Source organism: Alosa alosa, chromosome 7 (genome assembly GCF_017589495.1).
Source record: "Alosa alosa isolate M-15738 ecotype Scorff River chromosome 7, AALO_Geno_1.1, whole genome shotgun sequence".
Taxonomy (NCBI): domain Eukaryota; kingdom Metazoa; phylum Chordata; class Actinopteri; order Clupeiformes; family Clupeidae; genus Alosa; species Alosa alosa.
This window is the reverse complement of record NC_063195.1, coordinates 20,243,631-20,245,581: the sequence shown is the minus strand read 5'-3', so window position 1 is coordinate 20,245,581 and position 1,951 is coordinate 20,243,631. Positions and strand designations below refer to the sequence as shown.

The 1,951-nt window shown below is 40.8% G+C and overlaps 1 protein-coding gene across 1 annotated transcript; it reads right to left on the bottom strand.

Annotated features, from left to right (window-relative positions):
* Nucleotides 1-391: 391 nt before the first annotated feature.
* On the bottom strand, nucleotides 392-761 carry LOC125298175 (histone H4). Its single transcript, XM_048248892.1, has one exon. It carries the CDS (start codon nucleotides 701-703, stop codon nucleotides 392-394), a length of 312 nt encoding a protein of 103 aa, XP_048104849.1. The 5' UTR covers nucleotides 704-761.
* Between the last annotated feature and the right edge of the window lie 1,190 nt (nucleotides 762-1,951).

Sequence of the window (1,951 nt, the reverse complement as noted above, 5' to 3'; positions counted from 1 at the left end):
GGGCTAGTTTGTCACGCCAATATGGCTGTTGTCTACACATATCCCATCCCTTCCTCGGCAAAACGTCGACATGTGAATAGATTGAGCCAATCATGTGGTGTGATGTGAATAGATTGAGCCAATCATATGGTGTGTTGTGAAGACATCGTGCCAATCATGTGTTGTGATCTTGCCGCTGGAGCAAGATTGGTGTCGTGAAGCCTTGCGCACGCGCAGTTCGACCCAAAGACTGTGCCCGATGAGTGCCCATAAAACGTTGGTATATGGCCGCCGAGTGGAGGAACTTGCCTTAAAGGACTTTGACCCTATAGATATAGGAACACAAACTTTTATGAGAAGTTGGGCGGCTCTTAAAAGAGCCTTTGTGTATACGTTGAGAGAGATCTGATCTTTAACCACCAAAACCGTACAGTGTACGGCCCTGGCGTTTCAGAGCATAGACGACGTCCATAGCAGTCACAGTCTTTCTCTTGGCGTGCTCGGTGTAGGTGACAGCATCACGAATCACGTTCTCCAGGAAAACCTTCAGCACACCACGGGTCTCCTCGTAGATGAGACCAGAGATACGCTTCACACCACCACGGCGGGCCAGACGCCTAATTGCAGGCTTGGTAATTCCCTGGATGTTATCACGAAGAACTTTGCGGTGACGCTTTGCGCCTCCTTTTCCAAGACCCTTTCCTCCTTTGCCTCTGCCGGACATCTTCAAATCTTCTTGAGACTCAGAGCTGCACGAATGTGTAACGGCAATAGCTCGCAAATCGTTCTAGTTTCCACAGAGAGGACCTTGTTGAAAACTACTAAGCACTGCCCCTTCACTCTCCCTCCATTTTTATGAATAGAGTGTGCGCGGGCAGAATATACGTCACCAAAAACGCCCACATCTGAGCTTCACCCCATCTCACAACGAAACAAAGTAGGACCGACATATTTACTTTGCATACAGTGAAAACACAGAAAAAGGCCGTATATATGTGTGTGTAATGGATGTTTTTGTGTGGAAGCACAATTATCCTACATCAAGCCATCAACATACTTTGTTATTTTGTCTATTAGATGTTTGGGATATATTTTGTTCCACTTTTCTAAGCCATTCCTGGCTATGAATGTAAGCTTTTCCATTTGTAATACGTGTTCTATTGTGTTATACCATAGATGTAATTCTGGCGCTTTTGGTTGTTTCCATAACCTTGTCAGTTGATTCAATTCTGTAAGACGTAGCATATTGCAGTTTTTCTCAATTGCAAAACGCAAATCCTGAAACCTTGCTCAATTTCTTACAGTTTTTTTCTGATTGCTTAAGCACATTTTTTGTAACTATGGCTTTTTTTTGCAAAACTTTACACACAAATAGGAAAACCTTTCACCCAATCAGCAAAACATTGTAGTTCTCTTGCAAAAGCTAACACACCTTGCTTACAGTTTTTTTCAACTGCTTACACACTAAATCTTTGCTTGTCACACAATTTTCTAAACATGTCTTCCAAACATCATAACCCCACACTGAATCTGAAAAACCATACACTAATTCTCAGTGTTTGACTCAGTTTTCAATTGACTAAAACACATTTTGCAAAACGCCACACACAATTTTCTACCTAACACACAAAAATCTAACAGGAATTAACTTGATTTCGTTTTTCAAACAAAACCCATCAAAATGCCACACTAAATCACCAGTGCTTCACTCTCTATTTTCACATGTGTAAACACTCTTTACTTTACTTAACACCATCCAATCATTGCCTTAGTATAGGTCTATGAATAGATATACTCTCTATATAGGTATGGACCCTTTCAATCTGCTCCTAGAGGATTTCCTGTTGAAATAATCAGAACCAATGCAGATACTTTGAAAGGAAAATTACAGTAATCGGACTTTATCTTACAGTAATGTTCTACAAAAAGTTGACTTTATGTAAAATTTGTCTTTTTACTCTATTTTTGTTTG